The following is a 26082-nucleotide window of genomic DNA, read 5'->3' on the forward strand; positions in this document are numbered from 1 at the left end:
AATCTAAAATTTCACAAGTTACAGTTTTGAAAAACTAATATGAATTTAGAAAATGTGTTTTTAATATTATTAAATTAAGGTTGTCTTGTTTTATGTTATTTAATTAACTAAACTTATTAAACTTAGTAGACACAATGATTTAGGTCTCAAATTTCTTTATACTTTTTAAAATTTATTTTTTTGTTTTACTTTCAACCTACCTTTGATATTTGATTTACTATAATTAACCTTTTTAATTTATTTTGATATAAATTTCATGATTTTATCAATATCTGTATCATAGGTTTCACAAATCTCAATATTTAAAATGTTATCAAATATATTATTATTTAAATATTTTAAAAGTGTTTCAGCCATTATTCATCAGTTTTTACTTCCTAAAATTTTAATATTTTTTTTAGGTTAGAAAAAAAACACCCAACTTGTCAAGCAGCACGGCCAAGAAGCTAGTCTCCAGCTATAATAAGAAGCAGTCTACTCCTTTCATTTAAGCAAATAATAAATCGTGACACAAAATACATTGTAGATTCAGGTAAAGTACATTTGAAACAACAGAAACCTACAAAATGAACTTCCTTGATTCCCCGACGAACCTTGGCAAAAGACAGGCAAGACCAATTCCAATTACCTCTATTGTCCAAGAGAAACGTGAACAAAAAGCTTTTCTTCATAGGAAGGCTATGCACGAAGCTATAATCTGATGCCACAAACATGGGAAACATTGTGGCAAAGATAGATTGATAGCCATATCTAAAGCCAGGGTTATGAAGCATATCTATCTCTCCATTTGTATTCTCTTGTCCCTTATCGGCAAGTCAATCGGCTTCTGAGCCTCGTGTGGATGAGTTGGGCCCGTGTAAACCTTAAGGTGGTTGAATAATGCTCTGCCAAGCTGCAGGAAACAGACGTTGAAACCACATAATTGGGAAACAAGCAGATACCCAATAATGCAGTCAGCATGAAGTAGAAGCATTTTGGACAAGACATCAAATAGATGTTAAAGGGGAAAATCATTCAGAAAAGAAATGAAATAGATCTATTAAACTAAAAATCATAAAGTTAACACAGTGTATCACAAGCATACCAGCACATGTAAATTTCACATGCATTTAATTGTTTATGAGAAAAAAATATTTGTCAGAGTTTCTCTTTTGATTTCTAATTGGACTCTGTAATTATCCTCACATATTTTACAGAGACTAGTGCCAAATCAACTGTCCTGCAATCCATCAGGCCATCACTCACAGAACTACTTGATGCCAGACTCCCCTGTCCTACTAACTACCCAAACATATAAAAGCTCTCATCTGACTTAAGTATCATCTAATGGCATATAAACTTACATCAGTTACGAACAAAACAAAAGCAAACAAATAATGGCAGCATAGGCAAAACGGCTAGCCAGGGGCGAAGCAAGAGCTTTTTCAGGTATAACACTGGCCTGCCAATGAACTCAGGAAAGCCAGATTGTTTTAGGAAGCATAACAAATTGATTCATCCAAAATCTGTTCTATAGTGACATGAGAAATTTAACCTTTTCATCCAAGTCAACAATGAGCATACAGTAAGCACTCTTCAATTCTCACTAAGCCATCCTTGTTACTTTTTCTTCTCAGCTGCATACATTTTCTAAAAGCTCAAAATCACTTATGCTTGACAATCCAAAATCATTAAGAGGGCATCACCAACTTATGCTCAACCTCTATGGCTACTCACTATCCTTTCAGCATTTTCACATTTTAGGCATATCCCCAAAGATCTTTCTGATCATGTGCATGCACATGCATTCACATGTTAGGTTATGCAGCCCATCAAAAAGGCAACGTGTCAGAGCATGCCAGCCCTGGCATCACGAGGACTGCATCCCCTCAATCTTTTAGCGTGAGCTAGTTTAGCATGCTGATCTTAGCAGCCCAATTACATGCAAAACCATAATTGAATAGGATATCAATAATGAGTTAGGCTTCTATCATTCCAACTTGTCCAATGACAGGCCAATGATTTAAATTCAAAGCATTTCAAATAAACTTGCTGCAAACCTATGTACACAAGATGCTTTTAGAGTGAGTGAGCAAAAAAGGCAAAACAACTGAAGAGTGAAGATCAAAGCACCTGAGAAAAAAAACTACAGCTCCTATGTTAAAATATGAATATTTAATAATTAATACTGCAGAGCAAAGCACCAAGGAAAACCAAGAATTTTTTAAATAAAGTAACAAAAATAAAAATATAGTCAGACTTCATGGAAAAACTTTGTTGTAAAAATACAGGCAAAACAGAAATACTAAAATATATAAAGGTCCAATATGTGTACTTCATTTTATAAGCAATTTTATTGAGAATGGGAAAAGAATTCGGTACAGCTAAGAGGATAGCTGGATAAGACATCCTGAGTCGGAACATAAGCACTCACCCTTCCTTTAGGAAGCATACCACGAACAGCATGTTCAATAATTCTTTCTGGAATCCTCTGTTGTAGCTGATCAAATGTCTCCACTGTCATACCACCTGGTCTTCCTGAATGCCTTCTGTATAACTTTTGGGTCCTCTTCTTACCAGATACAGCAACTTTCTCAGCATTTACCTTTTGAGATCAGATAAAGCATTAACTTTCAGAACTTTAGCACTAAAGTTAAATGTAATTGATACTATAAGAAGCCCTGTACAGAAATTGACATTCAGGGATGAAATAGAAATGTCCCACTAATCCTTGCATCAGAACCTCAACAAGCAGGTATAATTGCATGGAAATAATTACAATACCAATTATCCATTAAAGCTGTTGTGAGCAAATTATATCAGGTGAATCTCTAGATGACAATATTTATAGAAAAAAATGTTTGGTACACAAACTAAGGAAAAGATATAGAGATTAATGTTTTGGAAATCAAAACAGATATCGTTCAGAGAAATCCTGCAATGAGATATTATGAAGTCTAATTCTTCATCATACTTTTTCTAGATCAAATCAACAAACATGTGGATAAACTGTTGGCGGAATTTCAATTTCAAATTTTCAAGAAGTTCTCTCATGTCTGAAAATACCTGATGAAGTGAGACAAACCTCTATATGTATTAAGATTCTGGTACAAAACATGGTCATAGAACAACTAACACCTACTCTCTTCCTCATCCAAACCACATCAGTAATTCGTACTAAGCACTTTAAGTGAACGATGATCTTATCAATAGGAGTGTTAAGAGATACATTATATGATGCCACCATAATGATAAAATTAGTAAATAATCCATAATGTAACAAGATTTTTCTTAAGGAGGATAAACACTCAGCAACCTACGTGCGCTGCATGAAGCCTTCAGTATCAACCCACTTCCACCAACTGATGCTTATGGTACTAAATTGACTGGAAGATAATTGGTTTCCTTGAGGAAAACAACCTCAAAACCTATACATATAGAGCAGTACACTTGCTAATTGCTTTTGTCAATTGGGAATGCTAATTCTTTAAACAATTTTATAACTATCTATCTATGTTCATCGGAACATTCTTCTAATGCATTTCATAAGATTTTATGAACCATTCAACTCCAAATACACTGTAATCAAGCCTTAATGCATTTGATAAGATTTGATGAGCCATTCAACTCCAAGTATGCGGCAATGAGCTTGCAAGTTACACAATTAAGATAGAAACAAGTAAAAGCAGGTGAAACAAATAATATATCATGATCCATATTTGTCAGATTCACTTTTGACTGATGCAAAAGGTGCATTAGACACAAAGCTATTTGAGGTTTGAAACCATACCAGGAGCATTAAGGATAACATCTAGTAGAAACTAATCAAATGCAACGTAATGTGACACAATAAGAAATATATAACAGTTCTATCTACTTGAAAACAACAAAAGCTCCCAATTTCAGAAATATTTAGCAGATGAAAATAAAATGAAATAAAGTGAAACGTTACGCATTCAACATTCATTGCAAATGGTTAAAGAAAGGCATGGAACATGCGTCCTTATTCTATCCACATACCACGATCACAAAAGCCCCCATGTCCACACTAGGAGTGTAAGTCGCCAAATTCTTTCCACGAATGTAAATGGCAATTGTAGATGCCAGTCTTCCAAGAATCTTGTCAGTTGCATCAACAATATACCAAGTTTTCTCCGTGTTAATATGATCTGCAGCTTTAGGATACCATGTCGTATTCCAAATATCCTATTCAAAATAAAACCACAACAAAACAAAAAATTGAAATAAAGCAAAAGTGAATATCACACACCGCCAAAAGAATCTTACAAAGGGACTCAAAGCCTGGCAAATATCAGAAAGAAAAAAAAAACCCAGATAACCAAAAGAAATAAGATAATTATGCATCAGGAGTTGGAACAATTAAATTAAAGAAACTTGAGAAAGAAAGAGCGGAAATTACAGGGCCATTAAGTTCAGATTCTTCAAACAACCAGCGTTGGTCAAGAGGAACGCGAGTGACTACGTTTTTCTCTTTCTTCTCGCACCGAACCTCAACACTACGACTGCCATTATTCAAAGGAAATAAAGATGTTTTGACACATGGTTTTAATTTTGATTGTGAAAATGAGAACCCAGCAACAAAAGGGGTAGTACAAATACTAGTGCCGTTCCTTACTGAGTAAGAACAAGAGGGTTTTGTTGAAGTAAAAGAAGATGAGGCACAAAGCATTGCCATTCTCGTATCTCTCTCTCACTCACTCCCTCTCCCTGCCAAGTCCTTGCTGCTGTCCTCCTCTGGTCACGCGACTGGATAAGATGGGGTTCGTTTTTTCATTTGAGTTGTGTGGTTTGGGCTTGGATGAGCCCATGGAAGACGGATTTGAGTTTCGAGAGAGAGATTATCCAACCCCGCATTTTACGGAGCCCGGTATAAATTACGTGATGATTATAAATTATACATTACAAAAATAAACTAAATCACTATTTTCTATACACATACTCTACTCTCTTAATTGTCTTTGTTTGGTGCCCCTCTTAATTCTTCCACGCGTCTCATTATTGTCTATATTTTCTTAGTGTGTATTTGCTTTGCTTTTCAATTAGCTTTCGTTTGTGTTTAGGAATACAGTTTAAATTACAAAAAGCATTTTGAATCATAATTACTATTATATTCTTAAATACACCCTTCATCTGATCGAGATAGGTTTTTTCCTTGCCTTGTGCTTAGCTCATATATTGCTGGTATAGGTCTTGGCTTTTGTTCAGGTGTCGAATTAATCTCAACTTTAATTTATCAATGACAAGCTTGTGTATGTTATGTTTTCTTGTAAAAGATTGGTGCACAAAACTTATGCAAACTTACCTATCTCTTTTTTTTTAATAAGCGATAAGCTCTTATTAGTTTTTATTATAACTAACGTTATCTAAATCTTTCCTTTAATGTATCAATTCTACTTGTTGGGATTCTTGTTTTGCTTGGTTCCTTTCTAATTTATGTATATTGCTATTATAGATGTTGATTTTCTTCATATTTATTTGCTTTTCTTTTTCCTTGCCTTGCTAGCTTGTAGCAATTTGTTCTTGCCATGCCTTATGCTTGGTCCTTGTTTTTCCTGTGTAGATCTTTATCCTTTTATTGTTGACCACATTGATCTCAACTTTATTTCACCAATGACAAAGCTCAGGCAAGTTATTTTTCCTATTACTTCTTATATGGTCGATTCATTTAGTTGTCTTTAAGTCACTATTTTAGTTTTTTATTTATTTGGGGTTTTGAGTCTGTATTCCAATATGATTGATGCTTAATATGATGATGATCATTGTTTCATGATTTCCCTTTTTTTCCCCTCTCGTGAACCTATGACATCTTTTTTTTAATTGATGTTAACTCGAGTTTATTGATTTTTTCTTCTTTTGTTTTGCTTACTTCTTCTTTGGCTTCTCTTTTTTCACACTCTTTCTTCTATCGAATTTTTATCCTCTCTTATATATGCATTTGTTTTTTCTTTTATTTACAATGAGGGGCATTATCTCACTTTTAGCTCGATTTTATTGCTTAAGTATTTATTTTTTCTTAATGTTTTTTTTAAGTATTTATTTTTTCTTAAATTTGATGACAAATTAGGGACTTAATTGAAAAAATACAAAATCAAAGACCGAACTAAAAAAAGACATGTGATTGTAGAGACTGAAATTGACCAAATCAAGAGCTAAATTGAAGAAAATTAAAAGTTTGATGGTCATAAAGGGTCTAAGTGCACAAATTGAAAACCAATAACCAAGATGAAAATGACACTGAACTTTGAGGTTGATGATTAAGTTTGGCAAGGGTGAAGTTGCATAAAATTAAGAGTTTTAAAAGCAATCACGGTTGTAATTAAAAGCAATTAGAAAAACATAGACTAAAGTAAAAATTTTCAAATCCCTAATTAAAAACTCTAATTTCTAGGGTTTAACCTAGACAACGTGTTGTTTGGCCACTATTTAGTTTTTTTTTTTTTGACAATTTTGGCTTATCAAGTAAGCACCTTCAAGCGAATGAATGTGGTGTTTCTGACCACCTCTAGGGTTGTAATCGCTACCATTCAACTGAGAAACACCTTCTCTACAAAGATCAGTTACTCTTATCAAACGTTTACATCCTATTTTCTTCAATGAACTCAATAACATCATGTCCCTGATCATTATTTAAGGACATGGTTCTGTCAGTTTTCAATGCACAATAAACATATTGGAGAGAATAACAAACTTAAATCTAAGAACCCTTAAGACTCCTAAAAGTCTTATTTAGTCTTAATGTCTTCTTTACATCATTCCCTTGCATTCATATGTTTGTCATTCTTGAACTTCTTTCAAGATTGAACTTAGTTTTTCAACTTTAGATTGCTAAGATTTATATGGATTTGCTTGCATATAATGATTGGATGATTGGAAAGAGAAACAAACGGAAGTATGAAAGATCCTTGACTTTGAAAAGTTGTAATTTAAGGCTGAAGAAGCAAGCTAAAATGAAGGTTATTATTAATTAAGGTAAATCAGAGAGACACGATCCCTTGAACATAAAAAAAGGCTTCAAAGGTTTATATACATCAAATAACATAATGCTCTTAAACAAATATGATTTTCAAATTGTGTTTGGTTAGTGTTGTGAAAAGATAAAAATATATATTTGATTCTAGAGATAAGGCATGTAAGATAAATCATTTGAAACAGTGATGAATTTATATATTTTCAAAACATCAATGTATTTTTTTTATCTTTAGATAGTAACTAATAATTATCTCAAACATCAATAATCGAGTCACAAAAAATATCCACCAGGATATAAAGAGCTCATTTGATATTGTGCAATGAATTTGTAAAATTAGATGTTTGTTGCCAAAGAAGCCAAGGAGTATTCCTTGCTTAAATCTTTGTCATGATCATGGTAGGATGTTTTTTTGCCTTTTCATCTATGAGGACCAAGTACTCAATTTTTAATGGTTGATTCAGAAAAGAGTGTTTTGAGGATCACATGACTTTAAGTGAGATTCGTGTCAATTAACAAATTTGTTAGACTTTGATATGTTATGTGCAAAACTTGAAGCTGTGTTACTATATCAAGAAGTTGTCATGTCTACTTCTTTAACGAAAAAGAAAGTATTTTCATCATAATGCTCTTCTTTGCACTATACTAAATGTTTTTCTTACCCTGCTTTGTCTAGATCCTGTTGTAGAAATAAAAAATTTATGCTTGTCAAAATTTAGCATTGTCATTTCTATTTTATTTTTACATAAAAAAATTAAAATGAAATTGAAATAAATAACATGCAAAATAAAATGGGTCTTTATATATTTCTTGGTTAATGGAAGATTGACATATGGATGATATATTTAAGATATTTTGTCATAAATACAAGATCTTATAAATAAAATTCAACCAACAAAGTAATACCATGTGTCATTAGAAAAAAGACCTAGTACCCCTATAAATCTCTATAAATAAAGGGTCTCATCTTTAAAAAAAAAAAAAGAACTCTAGGAGATACAAAATTCTCTTCAAAACAAGTTCTTCAAGTAAGGAAGCTCTCTCAAAAGCTCTCAAGCTTCCTTTAGTTTACATTTGAAGTCTACAAGAAACAAAATTTTGTTAAATTAAGCTTAAATATTAATAAGAGTTCTTCAACAAAACTTTAAAGACAAATCAAATGTACTCTTCAAAGCATCAAATCACCAAGTATCACATCTAAATTCATGTTTTTGCAAAGCACAAGTCTTTGCTTGATTTCACAAATCAATCATATCACCATAAATCAAATTTAAGGAAAGAATTAGATGATTGGTTTATTTTTTTATAAGAATATTTTAAATAGAGATTATACCTAGTCATATATTTTAATAAAATCAAACATTTTATACATATGTGTTTATTTAATTTCCAAGTACTTAAATTTGTGTTCATAAATTCCTGGCAACTTCACTAAAAAGATCTTTATCTCTCACCTTTTTCTTTCAAGAAAAAATTTTCAACAACCTCTTAATAAAAATAAGAAGATCATGATCAATGTTGTTGTTTTCAAAGGCAATAAGATTGCTGAGTCAAGTCACCAATGATCCGTTGAAGATTCTTCAACCTTGTCATTGAAAATAAAATTCATCAACGAGTTATATATGCAACCTCAATCAATTCTTGAGCTAATGGCAAAGCCAAATACATAAGGGGTAAGATGACTCACTACTCCGAGGCTGAAACTACAAGTAACTCCATCATAAACGTAAAATAGGGGGTGTGGACTTTTTATTAACATTCAATGTGACTACATTAGTAATTCATATGTGGAGACTTCTCCATATCAACTAATATCACCGAGCAATGGTTTTGGCACAATGATAGTGATGATGGTTGAAACTACATCTTTGGAGGATTAAGTGGTTAATTTGACACCATTTGTTGAGGGGCTTTCAACTTCACTTAAGAAAAAAGACCATAAGATAACAAAGTTAATGAATAAACTCGAGGGTTTGAATAAGAGAGGATAAACTTCGAATACCATGGCTTTATAAAAATATCACTCAGGTGTTGTTGGGGATTTCGTAATTAGAGCTACAAGGAATAAACAGTGTATTACTAATGACACCTTCACCATGAGTCAACTGAAAGATCTCATCAAAAAGGCCATCATGGACCACGTAAAGAGTTCAATTCAACTTTTGTATTCTCATATGAAGTTGTACACCTAGAAGATCAACCTATTAAGGATGACTTTGAATTATCAACCACTAAAGTTTCAACAATGCGATAAGGGAATTCAAGGAAACATATGGCTTACTTTGTGGAGACTTATAACAATGTCAAAATTAATGATGATCTCGTTGTAAAATAATTTGTTTGTTCCTTAAAGGGCAATGTTTTCCACTAGTATACTGACTTCGAGTCTGGCTCAATTAATAGTTAGAAGTAATTAGAATGTAAGTTTCTTAACTACTTTTACAACACTCGTTATATGGTTAGTATGATTGAACTCACTAATACATATCAATAGACAAAGAAGCCTATCATCAACTACATTCATCAATGGAGAAACTTTAGTCTCAACTGTATGGATCGACTTACTAAAACTTCTACTTTAGACATGTGTATTAAGGAATGTATTAGAGACCATGTTATATTTTATAAGGTATCAAACTAAAATCTTTTGAAGAATTGGCTACTCGAGTATATGAAACTCATCATTGTTGTAGCCAAAAACTCAACATTACCCATGCAAATGCCTTAAGAAAAAGCCTGAGGGTTGTAAATTTGAAAAAAAAAAACACTTTAAAAGTAAAGAGAAAATAGTCTTTAGTAATTAACTAAACTCTTGTAAATTTACCAATTAATCTTAAAAGTAATAATCATGTAACACTGATTGCTTTTCAGAAGGGTAAAAAAAAAAGCCATTCTTAAAAGAGCAATAAGAAAAAAAAAGTATCAATTCCTCATCTTAAACATATCTAGGATGCTTAATGATTTACTTAAAACAAATCTCATAAGCTACTAGAGATGAAACGTCCCAAATAAGCAAATTAAAGGAATAACTCAAATTACTACAAATATCATATCTAATAAACCATCTCATAAATAAATATTTTGTGTTAAAAAAAATCATGAAACTATACAATAATAAGGACATCATTTTCAATAATGAAATAACAACTCTCAATAATAGTTAGTTTAGTCTCACATCAATCACTCTTTTAATCCTATAAGACATAGTGTTTTTTAACATATGATATTTTTATAGCATAACTTATGTGAGGAACATTATTATGAAGATTGAAATTTAGTCACTCATAAAAAGAGGAAGAAAAAAAATAAGCACAGATAATAAAGCCAATTATTATTTGAATCTTGATTGTAAAGTAAAAAATAATAATTTTTTTTTTAAAGTGTGACTACAGAGATAAACGAGACATAATAATAATTATATATATATAAAAAAAAAAATCGGAGGATCCACCTCCCAAAACGCTAGAGATTAGGAAGGACAGGCCTTAGATTGAGCCTTAACTGTCGGTAGAAATAATTTTCAGATAAAAGGAAGGTATTACTTACTTATCAGTTATTACCAGACTCGAACCTTAACCCCTAACCGAGAAATGGAATATTGGGTGAACCTGAATTTGATCGAAGCTCTAACCCAGTTTTGTTTGGAATTTGGATAGTCAAATGCTCATGCTTCTCACTTCGCCTTCACTTTCAACTAAAGTCAAACAGAACACACAAAAATGGCACTTTCGACACTCCTCCACATCAAACACCCAATTCTCCTCGCTCCTCTCTACTTCTCCAAATCTCAAATCCACCCCAGAAAACCATTAATCCCCACTTCCATCCCAACACTTAAATCCCACAACAAAATGCTCCCTCACAGACCAAATGCAATCTCGACGCAAGGAGTTCTATCGGAGGCTATGAGATTGATCCAATCAGCACCACCCACTTGGCAATCAGCGCTTTTCAGTAATCTCTCTATTTTTCTTGTTGGGTCTCCAATTTTGGTATCTGGGCTCTCTCTTTCTGGGATTTTTGCTGCTTTTTTGTTGGGTACTCTCACTTGGCGCGCTTTTGGTCCTTCTGGGTTCCTCCTTGTTGCCTCTTACTTTATTATTGTGAGTTTGAAAAGAAAAGGACTGAATCTTTACTTGCATTTAAATTGATTTATGTTTTGGGTTGTTTTTGTTGGGTTTTGGTGATTCGTTTTATTGGGTTTTTTTTTAATGGCTTATGTAATTGAATTCCTTTTGTTTTAGTGATTCAGGCGTTACATTTTATGCCCTTTTTGTCTTTTCTAGTTATTTGTTTAATATTTATGCATGTTTATGTTGCTTGAGCTTTTTTTGTGATTCTATTCAATTTAGATTTTGTCCATTTAATTTTGGTTCATTTTTTGTGTAAGAATTAATTTTCCAGTCTGCCATTGTGTTGGATTTTTTTAGTTATTTTGTTCTAAATTTCGGTCCTTTCTGGGTTTAATTTGTAATTCCTTTCATTTCTTTTAAATGGTTAAAAATATTATGTGGGATTTTGATTTCTCTTTTCTCCTTTCTCTTTCTCCAATCTTATATATTATTTTGTATTTCTAATGTGCAAGATCTGAATAGTAAAAGTTAGAGATTACTTTTAGCAACCGATTGTTTACAAAACAAAATGCCTGATTTAGAGGGTGGTTTATCAGTAATTGCAATTTTATTTTTTTTGTTATTTAAGACCTTGTTCTTAATAGGATTCAGTTAATTTATGCTGTTAGGGAACTGCAGCTACAAAAGTGAAAATGGCACAGAAGGAAGCTCAAGGAGTGGCTGAGAAGAGGAAGGGAAGAAGAGGACCAGGCAGTGTCATTGGTTCAAGTGCTGCCGGTTGTGTGTGTGCTTTTCTGTCAATATTTCAAGTAGGGGATGAGGCATTTCTTGCACTTTGGCGACTTGGGTTTATTGCCAGTTTCTGTACCAAGCTGAGTGATACAGTCTCAAGTGAGATAGGGAAGGCATATGGAAAAACCACGTAAGTATTGCTTTTCTTTTTGGTGAGGATGTGGCAGTTCATTCTGAATTTTTAGACTTTAATTCGATCATTCATGATTAAGAAGGATTTTGAATTCAGTGGCTTTAAATGGCATTAACCTATTGCTACTTATAGCATCAGTCATCAGCCAGTTTTATTTAGTTTTTCTTTATTTTATAGGTGATAGCTTCTCCAGAAATAACTTAGAAGCAGTACTTGTGGATGATTTAGAAGTTTGATCATGTAGTCAGATCTGAATTTGGAACATTGGTAGCAGTTGCACTAATGGTAGTCTTGTAAGCCTTGAGACAAGGACTATCTTGCTTAAGAAGGTAGCTGGGATAAGAAAACTAGGACTGATTTAAGAAACTAAGGTTTGACTTAGAAGGAAAAGATGGAATAGAAGATTTGTGTATGTGGTCTGCATTGTTTGGGTACACTTTAGATTGATGTACTAACCTTTTCAAGGAGGGCTGTTTATGCGAGGAAACTACGTAAGAAATAGACTGGTTATTTTGGAGATATGTTTGATTGACTAACTTTCCAATGATTAACTACCTTATTTTGATAATAATTTTCTGTTTGAGGTTTGCATTTCTTATTTTCAGATGGTTTTCAAAAGAATGAATCTGATATGTTCCCATTATGATTTACATTTTTTAACTGCAGGAATTTTGAAAAGAAAATGTATAAAATTTAGATAACAAAGCATGAATGATAGAGGAAGCGTAAATAAAGATATTATAAAGTTGGCTTTCTCAAAGCTTATGTAAGCTTAATTCTTATCTCATCCAATGGTCAAAGCAAGCTTTCAAATGGGCAGGTTTTCTATATGGTATCTAGGTAATTATGATGTCAAGCCTGTGCACTTCGCACAAGTACCTAATTCTAAATTTTTTTATGGAATGTCAGAGACATGTACAATAAGCATAATCAGATCATATGTTTATGTTTCATTCACTTGAAAAGAAAGCATGTAGTATTATGCCATCCCAATGACAATCAGCAGTATTGCATCATTTACCTGTAAAATGTGTTAGTGCTTTTGTTATATATGACTCATATCCAATGTATTTCATTTTTTACTATCCAATTTATAACTGATGAAAAAAAAAAGGAAAAAAATAAATAGAAACCTTCCTATGAGGCAACATGTTCTTGCACACTCCCAGACACAAGTGCACACACAAGTTGAGTAATTCCTTACATGCTGTAGTTACACTAGTTTATGAGGGTTAGCATTTTTATGAGAGCTTAACTTGATAATCTAGAAATGCTGGTTGGAATTATTTCTTGTTATTTGATCATTGCACTTTCAAGGGTTTCAGTGTTTAGTGAAGCTTGTATTTTATAGGAAAAAAATTGATTTTAATGAAATTCTTTGATGCCTTTCTCAATCTTTTGTTTTGTCTATGGACTGTAAGAAGTCTATAATTTCACTTTTATGTGGCTTGAGTAGGTACCTTGTTACAACATTTAAGGTAGTTCCAAGGGGAACAGAAGGGGCCGTCAGTGCTGAGGGAACACTAGCTGGATTGTTGGCCTCTATACTTCTTGCCTCCGTTGGTTGTCTCATGGGTGAGGTATTGTTTATCATCTTGTCTTTAATTATGCACAACCAATTTTATTGTTTAAATGACTCTTTATATGTATAATTTATTCTTCTTTAGGTTGACTTGTATTCTTTATAAGCATAAGAAAATAATTGTTGCATGTACAACCAAATGGCTGTTAGCACTATGAGCTTTTCTTTCCTGCCTCTTTCTTTTTCTTTCTCACATTGCTTTGGGGATCGTCACAGTGTTTCGTGACCTTATGCTAGTAGCGTTATCATAGTTTCATATTCGCAGATTTTGTTGTTATAGCAAGGTTAGTGCTGATAGTTACTGTCAAATGTAAAATCTAAAAACATGGTTTAGCTTGATCCATAGATCTTTATATTCTCCATTTAATTTCTGCCACCAATCCCACAGAATGCTATGAGAAAGTTAGCTATTTGTTGTGATCACCATTTTATTTCTGAAGCCTTGCCAAAAAAGATTAACTTGGTGGAAACCTTTCCAAAAACGATTTGGAAGAAACTTTGCCAAAAGAGATTTGGAAGGAACCTAGTATTATGGAGTCACTCCTGTTATCTGCGGAGGACGATTACCCCCTTTTTTTTGCAGTTCTTTTAGATATATTTCTTCACTATCCATTATGGAAGGTTTGAATTGAGCTTTTATGATGCTCATGGTCCAACTTATCCCTCAGTTAAACCTTCCTTCTCCCTATATTCGACATAAACAATTAAAATTTAAAGAATGAACAAAGTATATTTTAGTGAAAAACTTCCCTGTAAGAATTAGGAAGTTACTTGTTTTTGGAGGAAGCATTGTGCATTTATCAACATGAAAAGATGTTTTTGGTGAGTCAGCAGAGAACCCTTGGTCTATCTATTTGGCAGCCGCCTGTTTATTTTTGTGTTTCAAAAGCGCTTTTGAAAAAAATTGAAAATTTTTTATTTGCTTCAAATTAATATTTTTTTGGTGTTTTCATATTTTTCTTCAGCTGCTGATGTCAAAAATGATGTTTAAAAAATAAAAAAAATGATTTTGATATATTTCCAAGCGAAAAGCACTTTGAAAAGCAATCGCTACCATACTTCCAAACACCCTAACCGAGCATCCTCTGTCTGAACAGGATTCAAGGAGACTTTAACAGGTAGGTGCAACCATTTTGACAACATTTGCTTGCTGTTCCTTCAGATTATGTATTGATCTGAATTGTATGCTGTTTCTTCAGATTATTTATTGATCTGAATCAAATGCTGTTTCTTCAGGTTATTTATTAATCTCGGTCAGATCATGCCACACTATTTTATTGTGCAACTGCTTTGACATATTCCTGATCTTTCTCCTTTTCCTTTTTATGGATCAGATAAATGTACCTGAAGTAGTTATATGTGTGATAGCTTCCCAAATTGCTAATGTTGGTGAGAGCATAATAGGTGCTGCCTTCCAGGATAAAGAAGGGTTTCAATGGGTAAGCAAGCAAAAAACAGATCACTTAATTTCTCATATTGCACTCACAATCTTTCTTTTTTTTTCTCCTATGAGGGGGATTGGGGAGTTTAAAGGACTACTTACCCATAACTCACCCCCTTTTCCCTGTTCCAGGAGCCATAGAAGGCTCAAACTCAGCAGTCACTGGTGTGCCAACCTATGGAATACAGCCAGCAGTTGTACTTGTTATGTTTCTCTGCTATTGTCAATATATGTTCTGAATTCTGATCAGTTGTGTGGAAGAGTGGGTTGCACTTGATTGTCAATGACTGTTTGGAGACCATTAACCAGCTTGAACCTTAAATTTTAATTATTTTTGTTAGATTGTGGTTAGCTTTGAGTTCAAATTTGGATTCATGTAGCTTACCTGACTAGTTTGGGATTGAGGATTATCACCTGAGTTGAGATGAAGCATCTGGTTGGTTTTGGATTTACCTAATGGATATACATGCTGTATGTGTGGAACCTCTTTTAACCAGAGAGTAATAAAAAAATGAGGCCATTGTATGGCTCCTAGCTTGTCTGGACCCTCCACTATGAAATGGGCATGTTAAGAAAGAATATTCCACTTCTCAGTTTCTGCAGATTATTGGAATAATTCATCACCCTGTCGAGTATTGAAAACTCTATTGCAGCCAGTGTGTACCTGGTTTGATGTTGCTTAGGTTCAGGATTTCATCAATCATATGATAGGGTGTTTGAGTCTGTGTTCACCAATAAACTTCTGCATAGCACATTATATAGTTTGATGCTTCTGCTCCTTTTCCGCAGCTAAACAATGATGCTGTCAACGTCATCAACATATCCATGGGCAGCATTTTAGCAGTACTGATGCAGCTAGTCATTCTCCAAAAATGGGGTGCTTAAATCTATGAATCACCGGAATACAAATGCCTGAACATTTTGGATATTAGCATCAACATCATTCCAGCCACCCGCAAGTTCTATTGATAAACAAAGCATGATCAGGCGCTGATAAAGTTTAATGCCCTGTTTCACTTCGAGCTGTGAGATTGACTGTTTGGTGATCTGCATACAAAGCTCTCTGCTACTTCGCATCAGAGTGCCAAACAAGGAGGTATTTATAAGCACTTCTGGATCTGTTTGGGATAATATTCGTTGTATATTTGTTAGATACAAAATGTTACCATTTTTATTTGTATATTTATTCTTATTAGCTGATGCATTAATCCTTTGTTAAGAGATCAGACTGACAACTGAACAATGTGATTTTTTAATCTTCTTCATAGGCAATTTTCTGATGGAAACGATGTAATTTTGAATTCACAACCTCCAAAAGTATGAATAGCTGAAACAGTGACAAATAATTTAGGGGAACGTTTTACACACTAAGCTTTTATTAAGCAGCTAATATACCTAATTTAGCGCTGCTCACACATGACAAGTGCTATGGCCTATGGATTTCCTTACTCCATTTAGGTTTTGTAATTTCTAATCTGTTTACATGTCACCGTTGTCCTCATGGCTACTCCTGCTAGTGCCTCCCTTGGCTTCCTTAAGAATGAGTTCCAATAGTCTCTCGTACACTCCAATCGCAGACTCCAGCATATCAATGGCTTTCCTCCTATCTTTTGCTGCCACAGATAAGACATCCTCTATCTCTACTGTATCCTTTACTGATCTGGTAAACTCTTTTCCAGATAGCACAATACCTCCACCAACAGATTTATTCATGTTTTCGCCAACTCTAACACCTTGTCTTCTAGCATCACCAATCCCACTGGCGACAACTAGATCGCTTATGCTTTCCATGTTATTGCCAAGAACCATAATCACGTGCCCTCTTTCAACTTCCCACAAATACACCCTCCCATCTTCTGCAGCAGATACCAGATTCTTCCCCGCATTCATCATCACCGCAGATATGATTGCTGCACCATGTTTGTCAGCCAAGATCGCCAATTCAAGCGTGGGGCTCACTTGTTTTCTGCTTCCGACTTTCAAAAATCCCTTATAAATCAAACCATCTGCCCCTGCAGCATAGAATTCTGTCCCTGTTGGATCCAAAGCAATCCTTGAAATTGCACATGGAAATGTAATTCTGCGCAGGTTTGTTCCATCCAAAAGGCTCCACAACTTGCATGTGCAATCTGTTGAGCATGAAATTACAGTATAGTGGCAGAACCCAATACAAGTAATAGCCGTAACTGGACCATCATGTGCACCAAAGCTATGCAACATCAAGTCTTTACAATTCCCATCCGTTGTTTGCTCAACAAGTTGAAAGATTGGTACAAGAAGTATGGTACCATCATCACCACCAGAAATTAGGAGTGACCCGTCATTGCTGATTGTGAGGCAGGATACAGGTTTAGTGTGGGCAGGAAATGATTTCAGAATGTTACCTGAAGGGATGGAAAGAGCATAGACATTCCCAGAAACGCCACCAGCAAATAAAAATGACCCATCAGGAGTGGCAGCAAGTGGAGCCACAGGTTCAGGGACAGGCAGATGGTGAAAAGCTGTCGAGGACCACCACTTGTACAGGTGAATTGAGCCTGAGGCAGTGGCTGAGGAGATATGAGAGGCGGCAATATAAGCCTTCCCTGCAAGGACAAGGCCATGGCGTGGTGACCTGCTGCCAGAGAAGCGAGCTAGGGTGGTGCCTGAGAAGATGTCATAAGCAGTAATGGGGCCATCAGGAGAGCTAGTGAGGACAATCTCACGAGAAGAAGACATTTTCTTCAGGAGGGACTGCTGGCTACTGGGCATGCAATAAATAATATAAAGGATGTCTTGTGATTTTACTTGGGGCAAACGTGGATTCCATGTTAAGGTTGGATTTTTTGTCTTGGGCGTTGAAAACGAGGTTACTAATATCATCAGCAATTCGCTTTCCTTATACACCTGTTAAACTAGGAAGGTGGGTTGGTTCACGTGGCAAGAACAAGAACAAGACCATTTTCGCGTTCGGATATGATTTTTTTTTAACATGCACACACTATAAATTAAATTTTAAAATTCACGGGTAAAAAATATGCTATTTCGTGATTAAGCTAGCTACAATATTATATTAAAAAATATATATATTTTTGGTACGGTCAAATTTAATTTTTGACAATTAACTCGAGGGAGAATTTTTCCCAATTACAGGGGACTAACGAGGGATGCAATTTTTTTTTATTTTATGGCATAATGATATCTATTATAATATTTAATTAATTATTAAGATTTATAAGGATATGTCTAGTTTAGGAATCCTAATTCTAATCGGATCCTATTAGTATTAGCTATGTAACTTTCAATAAAAATCATTTTTTATAAAGATTTTTGGTCTAGATTGATATAAATAAAGATGCCTAACTCTTTTTTTCCCCATAAAGATTATGGAATTAAAGTTTTTTTATATATATAAATATAACATGGTTTTCTCTATAGTTTCTTTCTGTACAGCTTAGGATCCTAAAACTTCAGGGATTAAGAAACTCTAGTTGCTATCCACATTAAAAAAACATATTAGGAATCAAAATCACCATTGATAGCTAAAACCATCAATAACATTTCTTAATTTTTCTTATAGAATTATTTTTTTCAATTCAACAATAAAAGTATTCTTGGATCAACTTACATATTATCAGAGCTAAATCTCTTCTCGAAACAATTTTAAGAATGTATCCCTCACAATGATGTAGTATATTTGGATGAATTTAATATTTATCATTCAGAAAATTAAATAATAGAATAAATCTCTTTAACAATTAAATGAATTACTTAAAATTATAATCACTAGCATTTTGCATATCCCACTTTCCACACCATGCCTTTGAAAAAGAAAGGAAAAAAAAACAAGAATTGAGCGAAAAGACCATCCCACTTCAATTTCAAAATTCTTGGTTAGGTTTTCTAGCATGGTGGAGAAAAGAAAAGGAGGAAGAAGATATTGATATCCCATCCCTTTCTAGTGTCTTCTCTTGTCAGCATCACGAATATTGCTTTCTTGTAGCCGCTAGCATATAGAAGTGGAAGGTATTGTTTGGTTGTAGGAAATTGTTTGAAACATTATTTCTGGTTAAAATTATGTTTTTCTTTAAAAAAATTAAATTATTTTTTTATTTTAAATTGTTTTGATATACTGATGTGAAAAATAATTTTATCAAATAAAAAAATATTATTTTGATGTATTTCCAAACAAAAATACTTTAAATCACAACTGCTAGTATATTTGGGGTATTTGAAAGTGTCACAATGATTATTTTTTAAAGTATTTTTTATTTGAAAATATATTAAAATAAATTTATTTATTTTTAAAAAATTATTTTTAATATAAACATAATAGGGTGTGAAAATGTTAAAAATATTAATTTTTAAAAAGAAATTATTTTAAAATAACAATGGGTACGTAAACACCCCGGAAGCGCCACGGTTTCACACCATGAAAAACAGTAACCATTGCGAACTCGACACCAAGTCAAAAAATTCCCAAATCCCAATCATTTGTTCTTTTGTTTTGTCCTCTTATTACCGTCGTCGAGATTGCGAATTGTGTTGGGCGACATTAAATTATTAAAAGCATATCATAACTGCCCATCTGCATGGATTGTGTCCCCATTTGACCATCTCTTGCCCGAGACAAAATGCGTTTCTAGTGATCTTAAAGACATTGAATACGTTTCTGTAGATAATAATGAGTGTCACCATGCTGCATGCGGTTTGATGAACTTCCAATAACTCCCTTGTAATTTGCTTTCTCTTCCCGTGTAAGCTAATAAACATGGCTGCAGGTTGGTTTGGGATGGCTGCAGTTTCTTCTTCTTCTTCTTCTTCTTCTTGTTTCTACGGAGAAAAAATTGTTTGGTTTTTCGAATAATTTCTAGGATTTCACGTGTAATTGCATTTTGAATTTCAGGAGAATATACTTTTATAAACAAATTTAATGCGTTCTTCATCAAATATAAACTAAAGATTCACAGCTCTGGTTTAGGCATAAATTATAGAGTTAATTCTCCCAAAACCGAAAGAGAAGAGAAAACTTTCATAATTTCCTTTTTTAAAACCTAATGGCAACCTCATAATTTAGGAGGAAACTAGGGTTTTTGTTTAAGAACCCCACGACACAAAATCAATTCCCCCCCACATACAATCGCTTTCAGTCTTTGAAAGCTCAAAACCCAAGGGGCCACCTGTTACACTTCCTTCTTCCTCCCTCCGCTTCTCTCTGTCTTTTATAATTTTATTGTTTCTCTTTGCAGAATTCAACAGAAGTAGTTAACTTCAATGCTTTCTTTATTCACCCTATGAATACACGCGTCCTCACTGCTAAGAATCCTATAAAACAAAATTCCTTTCTCACAATTTCTCACGTTCCAAACACCACCTTCTTAGCTCCACATTATCACAGGATATTATTTATATTCTCACTGTTGAGTAATAATAACCCATCATGGCCCTCAATTCAACTGATCGGAAAGATGTGATTTTGAGTATGGACGAGTTCTGTGATGAAGGTGTTAACGTGGGGTCAAATAACAACAACACTGGAGGAGGAGGAGGAGGGAGGATTTGGAGGGAGTCAAGCTATGATTTCTTGAACAATGCAAATAACAAGGACAAGCGACCTCTCATGAATGGCGACAACAACAGTACCATTACTAATGGAAGTAGATGCTACAAACTTGATTTTAATGGTCATCAGAACAGTAACAGTGGTGTTACTGCTAGTGCTAGTGATAGCGGTTCAGTAATGGAGGAGGAAGATCCACCCTCGAAGCTGATTGGTCATTTCTTGCACAGACAGAAAGCATCAGGTGAGTTTTGTTTAGATATGGACTTAGAGATGATGACTCATCTTCAAAACGAGACTGTTGTTCCTCATAAGAATTTACCTCCTGTTTCTGAGTCTCCTACCACTAGTACGAATCGGGTTTCTTTTGACCCAAACCCACCCGGCTCAAGTGAGTCATTGAGGAGGAGAAGGGACTTCAAGAATTCTTCTCCACGTAATCAAAATAATGGTGATGGTGAGATTTTGAAGTGTAGTTCTAGCAACGACGGATCGTTTTGTAGCAACTCCTCGTTTAAGAGGAAGTCTAGTTTGTTGAAGGAGAAGACAAAGTCTAGATTGATGGACCCGCCGCCGCATCCACCGGAGAAGTCAGGGAGAGTGGTTGTTGGGAGGTCAGGGCAGTTGAAGTCTGGATTTTTAGGGAAAGGGAGTGTTGTTGATGAAGAGGAAGATGACCCTTTATTGGAAGAGGATTTGCCTGATGAGTATAAAAAAGATAAGCTTGATATTTGGATTTTACTTGAATGGTTGAGTTTGATTGTTATTATTGCTGCTTTAGTTTGTAGTCTTGCAATTCCATATTTGAGAACTAAGAATTTGTGGAGACTCCGGTTGTGGAAATGGGAGGTTTTGGTTTTGGTTTTGATTTGTGGGAGACTGGTTTCTGGTTGGGTTATTAAGATTATTGTGTTTTTCATCGAGAGAAATTTTCTTTTGCGAAAAAGGGTTTTATATTTTGTTTATGGAATTAGGAATGCTGTGCAGAATTGTTTGTGGTTAGGGCTTGTTTTGATTGCTTGGCACTACTTATTTGACAAAAGAGTTGAGAGGGAAACTAGGAGTACGACACTTACGTTTGTGACTAAGGTTTTGGTGTGTCTAGTGGTGGGTACCTTGCTGTGGTTGGTGAAGACCTTAGTGGTTAAAGTACTTGCATCTTCATTTCATGTGAGCACTTACTTTGATCGGATTCAGGAGTCGCTGTTTAATCAGTATGTGATCGAAACCTTATCTGGCCCCCCTTTGGTTGAAATGAAAAGAAATGAAGAGGAGGAAGAGAGACTTCTTGCAGAGGTAAAAAAGTTGCAGAATGCAGGTGCCACCGTGCCCCCTGGCCTTAAGGCAACAATGAGCCCATCACCACCACTGAGTGCAAAGGTGATAGGAAGTGGTAGTTTCCAGAAAAGCCCTCGAATTGGTACCCCCAAGCTTTCTCGTGCACTTTCCAACAAAGTTGTTGAGGGAGATGAGGGGATAACAATCAACCACTTGCACAAATTGAATCCTAAGAATGTTTCTGCTTGGAATATGAAGAGGCTAGTGAATATAATTCGACATGGTGCTCTGTCCACACTGGATGAGCAGATACAAAATTCTAATCACGGTGATGAAGAGTCAGCTACAAAGATTAGAAGCGAATTTGAGGCAAAAGCTGCAGCAAGGAACATATTCACAAATGTTGCTAGGCAAGGGTCTCGGTAAGTCATTATTTCCACCCAAATTTTCATATTTTGAGTCCTTTGTTAAATGCTGTCTAGTCAGGTCTTGCTTTTCTCTGCATTTACAATCTAGTTAGTGTGTTTGATTTAATCTATTTTCACTCTATTCTAGTATCTGACTTGCTCCACGAGTCTCAGCTTCTTGTTGGATAATTTGGGCATTGCTATATGAAATTTAACTGATTTCCAAGTTTCGTTAGGATTTATCTTTGATATGAAAGTAGTCATTTTGATGTGAACGATGCAATATGTATTGTTCTGTACAGTTTTGCTTGAAAAAATCTATGTAATTTTTTTTATCAACGGATCATAGAATGTCTTCTAGGACAAGGAACACTAGAGATACTTGATATGTGTTTATGATGACAGGTGCTTGATAATTATAAAGAAACTGTTTGAGTTTTTCTATGATGGTGTTCTTCTCTGTGGTACCATTGTCATCCTGTATTGATCCTCTGTCATTACTTTACCATGCAGGTATATCTACCTGGATGACATCATGCGTTTCATGCAAGAAGATGAGGCTTCAAAAGCCATGAGTCTCTTTGAGGGAGCATCTGAAAGCAACAAAATCAGCAAAAAATGTTTGAAAAATTGGGTGGTAAGAACAAAGTAATAATATTTTTTCTTTTTTCTTTTTTCTCCTTGTAATTTGTATTCCTCATTAGGTTCTAGAATCTTCTTTTGCTTGTAGAGTTTACAAATATCCCAAGGTATCTAAATGTGTAGTAAGTGCACCTGAACTCGTAAATTTATGGGATTGGACTGGGAACCTTTTAACAATCCATAGGTCTATAAGAACGTCAAAGTGTGGACATGATTTTTCTAGATGTTTGTCTTTGAAATAATGTAAAATTTTAATGGTTCTATGCACTTTTCACGTTAAACTAAGATTGTGATTTCCTAGAAGCATAACTTTCTTTTCAGTTGGATGATCTCCTCTCTTAAATGAGGATTTTCTTGTCATGGATTATGCAAAAAGTAAGCCTGCTTTGCAGACTCATATTTGATTGGATAATTGTGAAGTTTGTCTGCTTCCATATTTTCTTGACATGGGATTGTAATTGTTCAAACTACTGTCATGTGTAGGCATATTCTTGCATGATTTTTATTTTATGGTCATATGACAAGGCGCTGTATGATTCTGTCAGGTCAATGCTTTCAGAGAACGGAGAGCACTTGCTTTGACACTCAATGACACAAAAACAGCTGTGAACAAACTGCATCGTATGGTGAACTTTCTGGTTGGGATTGTAATAGCAATTATTTGGCTTCTTATACTAGGAATTGCTACAAGCAAGTTTCTCCTCTTTCTAAGTTCACAACTTCTTCTCGTGGCTTTCATATTTGGAAACACCTGCAAAACCGTGTTTGAATCTATTATTTTCTTGTTTGTGATCCATCCATTTGATGTGGGCGATCGCTGTGAAATAGATGGAGTTCAGGTATGTAAGCTAACATATGAACTGAATCCCAATTTCATGGATTTACCATGACAGAAATTTTGACTTCTATATATTATGGGCCTAATTTTGTTTTCAACAAATTTCAGATGGTGGTAGAAGAGATGAACATTTTAACTACTGTCTTTTTAAGATTTGACAACCAGAAGATAATAATCACAAACAGTGTTCTCGCTACCAAAGCCATTGGCAACTACTACCGTAGCCCTGATATGGGGGATGCAGTTGAGTTCCTCATCCACCTAGCTACTCCAGCTGAAAAGATCGCCATTGTGAAACAAAGAATAAGCAGGTAAGCACATAAATGGGAGGCCTTTTTTTGCCTTGTCAAGTTTTCTTTACTGAAGTGATAATGGTATTTTAACATTTGATTGGACAACAGTTTGTTCTCTTAAATCCAAACACATTAATAAAGTTACATCAAAAAATAAATCATGCTATGCAACATGAAAACCTTGGCAAAAAATAATCACAGCCCTTGCTTTCTGGGATCCACATGTGGAGCCCACAAATTCAATGGCTGCGGTTCTTTCAGGTTGTGGTTTTGTTCCGAAAGCACTTTTCCCTTGTAAATTTATGCCTTCTGGAAGATTAAATCCAATATAATTGTCTTTTGAATGAGTTGGAGATTATTGTACAGCTGGATACTATCTATGAAAAATTAGTTATTGTTGATTGACTGACTGGAACCTAGAAACTTGGTAAACAGCAGATACACACAAGTACTGTTACATATATGCATGATTGCGTGTTCATATAAAGAGAATCTTTGTTTTTAATTTTCTTTTCTGTTAAGATTCTTGGTTCAATTATCTATTGTTCTTTCATTAGTTTATACAGGCACGCATTTAGTTCAATAGATATTTTCTTTTAATTGATTATCTATGCTAAGAATAACCTTGCATCTGTCACTGCAGTTATATTGAAAGCAAAAAGGACCACTGGTATCCTTCCCCCTTGATTATATTCAAGGATGCAGAAGACTTGACCCGGGTGCGGATAGCAGTTTGGTTGACACATAGGATGAACCACCAAGACATGGGAGAGAGGTTTATAAGACGATCTCTCTTGCTGGATGAGATGATGAAGATTTTCAGGGAGCTTGACATTCAATATCGCTTGCTTCCTCTTGACATCAATGTTCGTGCCTTGCCTCCTGTTATGTCTGACCGCCTTCCTGCCAATTGGACCAGCTGACAGATGAAACAAAAATATTAGATATATGCAATCACTCTGACACTGAAGCTCTGTTTTGGGGACAAACTAGCATCTGGGAGACAGAGTAAGTTACAATGAGATTTTCCAAAGTATTATATCGTTTTATACGACAAGAAGCTCTTATTAGTACACAGTGACATTTTCAAACAAGATGCTATTATAGAACCACATTCCAATTCATATTGTTATATAATTAGCTACTGTAGAGTTGGTGAATCCTTGTAGAGTTATATTATGATTCTCATGGCAGCTGCCCTCGCTAATAATCTGATAATTGACCCACCTTCTGGCTAGCAAATTTTGTAACTTCTAGTTAAAGAGATTATGCCAGTATGGTGATTTAAGTTCATTGGTTACCTGTAGCCACTTAGCATGTGATACACTGCTTTGTTTGAGGCATCATTGCCGTTTTACATCCCAAGCCTGTCTGGGAATTCTTAGGTTCTCAAGCCTGCATGAGAATTCTTTGGTGAATAGATAGTTAGCAAATTTATATCACTTGCTGGTCTATCACGAGGTTTTATACTTGGGTGCGAAAAGATGGCCGGATTGATTTGATCCCATTTTGTGTGGTTGTAGTTGGTGAAGAATTGTGTTGTAAATGGCGCATCCTTGAAATTTTTTGCAAGACTAGTAATTGAACACCTGTATTGCTTTTACGACATAACCTCGTTTCTGCAAGTGGAGATAGGTTCATTGATGATGTTATGTAGCAAAAGAAACGAAAATAACAAGAGTGTCAGGTCATGAGGAGTTGGCATTCCTGTTTTTTCTAACGTATTCCGTGCGACTCATGATGCATTTTTAAGGGTGGGGACTGGGGAACCTATCATCATGTAGAGAGACATCCCAGACAATATTGACTGTCATGAAAAGTTGGAGCAAGCTGGAGAATGCCCCATGAAGAAGCATCTGGAGCATTCTTCCCTGTCTGTCCATAGATGTGGTCTCGATTAGGTAGAGTTTGGAAACAGCTCGAGTCATCTGGGCCATTCCCAAGCCGAACGAACACAGGGACAGTTTTAGATATCCGCGATGGGCTTAAAGATTTTCATGGAAGAATTGCTGGTTCAATGAACTGGGGATCATTTTATTATTTAATGGAAAAGGTAAACTAATTTCCAGGGGACTGGTTAAAATCTTGAAAACAATA

The 26082-nt window shown here is 34.7% G+C and overlaps 4 protein-coding genes across 9 annotated transcripts; 2 read left to right on the top strand and 2 right to left on the bottom strand.

Moving 5' to 3' along the window:
- Positions 1-460: 460 nt before the first annotated feature.
- LOC133674917 (large ribosomal subunit protein uL13c-like) lies at positions 461-4763 on the bottom strand. Its single transcript, XM_062096215.1, has 4 exons — positions 4400-4763; positions 4000-4185; positions 2414-2584; positions 461-892 (listed from the first exon to the last, which is right to left on the bottom strand). Exons 1-4 carry the CDS (start codon positions 4673-4675, stop codon positions 776-778), a joined length of 750 nt encoding a protein of 249 aa, XP_061952199.1. The 5' UTR covers positions 4676-4763; the 3' UTR covers positions 461-775.
- Positions 4764-10514: 5751 nt separating this feature from the next.
- Positions 10515-16274, top strand: LOC133686918 (protein VTE6, chloroplastic-like). Of its 6 annotated transcripts, none has more exons than XR_009840284.1 (6): positions 10515-11070; positions 11709-11962; positions 13422-13545; positions 14513-14665; positions 14882-14986; positions 15778-15796. XR_009840284.1 is itself a non-coding variant. In XM_062107005.1 (6 exons), the coding sequence occupies exons 1-4, from the start codon at positions 10687-10689 to the stop codon at positions 14660-14662; spliced, it is 780 nt and encodes a 259-aa protein (XP_061962989.1). In that variant the 5' UTR covers positions 10515-10686; the 3' UTR covers positions 14663-14665; positions 14747-14783; positions 14882-14944. The 6 variants fall into 6 exon arrangements, 3 of the variants coding, with proteins under 3 accessions (XP_061962989.1, XP_061962987.1, XP_061962990.1); XR_009840306.1 differs by having other exon boundaries at positions 14645-14665; XR_009840290.1 differs by lacking the exon at positions 15778-15796 and adding an exon at positions 14747-14783 and having other exon boundaries at positions 14882-14971.
- A 115-nt stretch (positions 16275-16389) lies between these two features.
- Positions 16390-17895, bottom strand: LOC133686902 (protein ROOT INITIATION DEFECTIVE 3-like). The gene has a single exon (XM_062107002.1). The coding sequence runs from the start codon at positions 17848-17850 to the stop codon at positions 16468-16470; it is 1383 nt and encodes a 460-aa protein (XP_061962986.1). The 5' UTR covers positions 17851-17895; the 3' UTR covers positions 16390-16467.
- Positions 17896-19876: 1981 nt separating this feature from the next.
- On the top strand, positions 19877-25145 carry LOC133702660 (mechanosensitive ion channel protein 6-like). Its single transcript, XM_062126970.1, has 5 exons — positions 19877-22227; positions 22726-22849; positions 23400-23693; positions 23801-24003; positions 24629-25145. Exons 1-5 carry the CDS (start codon positions 20408-20410, stop codon positions 24906-24908), a joined length of 2721 nt encoding a protein of 906 aa, XP_061982954.1. The 5' UTR covers positions 19877-20407; the 3' UTR covers positions 24909-25145.
- Positions 25146-26082: the final 937 nt, after the last annotated feature.

This window comes from Populus nigra, chromosome 1, assembly GCF_951802175.1.
Source record: "Populus nigra chromosome 1, ddPopNigr1.1, whole genome shotgun sequence".
Lineage (NCBI taxonomy): Eukaryota > Viridiplantae > Streptophyta > Magnoliopsida > Malpighiales > Salicaceae > Populus > Populus nigra.

Bases quoted from the DNA above. Each gene is read 5' to 3' on its own strand.
- LOC133686902 (XM_062107002.1), bottom strand. From the start codon at position 17,850: ATGATATTAGTAACCTCGTTTTCAACGCCCAAGACAAAAAATCCAACC.
- LOC133686918 (XM_062107003.1), top strand. From the start codon at position 10,687: ATGGCACTTTCGACACTCCTCCACATCAAACACCCAATTCTCCTCGCT. The intron at 11,963-13,421 runs GTAAGTATTGCT...TGGCTTGAGTAG, and splicing joins AAGGCATATGGAAAAACCAC to GTACCTTGTTACAACATTTA. The intron at 14,987-15,777 runs GTAAGCAAGCAA...CCTTTTCCGCAG, and splicing joins ATAAAGAAGGGTTTCAATGG to CTAAACAATGATGCTGTCAA.
- LOC133702660 (XM_062126970.1), top strand. From the start codon at position 20,408: ATGGCCCTCAATTCAACTGATCGGAAAGATGTGATTTTGAGTATGGAC. The intron at 22,850-23,399 runs GTAAGAACAAAG...TGATTCTGTCAG, and splicing joins AATGTTTGAAAAATTGGGTG to GTCAATGCTTTCAGAGAACG. The intron at 24,004-24,628 runs GTAAGCACATAA...CTGTCACTGCAG, and splicing joins GTGAAACAAAGAATAAGCAG to TTATATTGAAAGCAAAAAGG.
- LOC133674917 (XM_062096215.1), bottom strand. From the start codon at position 4,675: ATGGCAATGCTTTGTGCCTCATCTTCTTTTACTTCAACAAAACCCTCT. The intron at 2,585-3,999 runs GTATGTGGATAG...TGATCTCAAAAG, and splicing joins TGGGGGCTTTTGTGATCGTG to GTAAATGCTGAGAAAGTTGC. The intron at 893-2,413 runs GTGAGTGCTTAT...TGTTTCCTGCAG, and splicing joins GTATGCTTCCTAAAGGAAGG to CTTGGCAGAGCATTATTCAA.